We start from the raw sequence: 1,597 nt of genomic DNA, 5'->3' as shown, positions 1-1,597 counted from the left end.
ACCATCTCAACCCTTCCAACTATTACCATTTCATTGATCTCAAGAAAATGGGTTCACATTATTGGGTCTTTATCTTGGCCTGCTTCTTGATCTCAAGCGGCACCGCTCGTGCACAATCTTCTACAGCTGCTGCACCTTCTAATCCACCAACTACAGAGGTACAACCACCAATGACCGCTGTAGGAGTTGCTCCCTCCACCCCTACAACCACCGCCACTCCTGTATCATCACCAACTCCTAAATCACAACCACTTTCAACTCCAGTTCTTCCTCCAACACTGCCCCCGATTCAAAGTCCGCCTCCTTTATTAGTTCCATCGAAACCACCAGCATTGCCACCCTCATCTCCACCTCTGCTACAACCCGCTTTACCTCCACCAAAGATATCCCCTTCTCCAGCAACCGTGCCATCTGCACCACCTCATCCTGTACCTGCACCTGCACCAGCGAAGGAGACACCAGCTCCAGCACCAGCTAAGGAAGCGCCGGTTCCTTCACCTTCACAAATATCAGTGCCAGCACCAGCACCATCATCAGAATTGGTACCTGCACCTGCGCCTGCTCCTACAAAAAGTAAGAAGAAGAAACATAAGCACAAGAAACATCATCATGCACGAGCACCAGCTCCATTAATGGTAAGTCCACCGGCACCACCAACAGTTGACTCAGAGGTTGAAGTGGCTCCAGCACCATCACCTGATATGGTAATGCTGTTCATCTATTAAAATGCACCCAATTTCTATATTAATCAGTTCTTACTACAAATTTTGAGTACTAGACATTGTGGTATTGGTGAATCTTCATTTAACTACTTTATCGAATTATTTTGAATGGTTACTCTTGACCTGATCTTCTTTACTCTCTATATTCTTCAACTGCAGAGTGGAGGTATAATGCAATATCAACTAGGAGGACTGCTTGGAACATGGGCCAGAATTGGATTATTAGCTGTTCTTGTTTTATTGGCTACTATTGGTTAAAGAGTTTGCACCCTGTTATTTGACGAGCTTCATATATTCTACTTATCCGGTATTTGATTTGCTATTTGATGAGAACTCATGTTCGTATATGCAAGAGTCTTTGAGATAATAGTTATCGATAAGTTGCACTTCTGGCGAAGTTTCAATGGGTTGCAAACTACAGTATATTTTCTCATTGTGAGCATAATAAAATTATAATCAGATTTTTCAGATTCAGCTGTTAAGAAAAAAACTATTGTGTTATAAGACCTTGTACTTATGTCAAGAAGACCTTCGTCGTGTTCATTTGCAGATCTAATGTCCGCATATACTTCCCTTCCCTTGTACTTCAAGATGTGCCCTTAATTGTGACAAAGTTAGTCATAACACCGATATTCAGGGATGGTTTTCTGTATATTCAATTGTATTGAAACCATAGATTACAACAGGTTCTTATACATAGCTAGAGCGTAATAAAAAGGAAACTAATGAATACAAAATATACACAAGAATAATATCAAAGATACGGCGTATATTTCAACACCCTCCCTCAACCTCAAGATGTTGCAGAACACATCTTGAGGTTGCTTATTAGAAAATGCAGTCCAGGAGAAGGTAGAGACTTGATGAAGAGATCT

General features: G+C 41.5%; 1 protein-coding gene across 1 annotated transcript; it reads left to right on the top strand.

Moving 5' to 3' along the window:
* Nucleotides 1-4: 4 nt before the first annotated feature.
* Nucleotides 5-1,300, top strand: LOC113298463 (lysine-rich arabinogalactan protein 19-like). Its single transcript, XM_026547218.1, has 2 exons — nt 5-704; nt 882-1,300. Exons 1-2 carry the CDS (start codon nt 48-50, stop codon nt 978-980), a joined length of 756 nt encoding a protein of 251 aa, XP_026403003.1. The 5' UTR covers nt 5-47; the 3' UTR covers nt 981-1,300.
* Nucleotides 1,301-1,597: the final 297 nt, after the last annotated feature.

This window comes from Papaver somniferum, chromosome 7, assembly GCF_003573695.1.
Source record: "Papaver somniferum cultivar HN1 chromosome 7, ASM357369v1, whole genome shotgun sequence".
Taxonomy (NCBI): Eukaryota; Viridiplantae; Streptophyta; class Magnoliopsida; order Ranunculales; family Papaveraceae; genus Papaver; species Papaver somniferum.
This window is presented reverse-complemented; position numbering and strand designations above follow the sequence as displayed.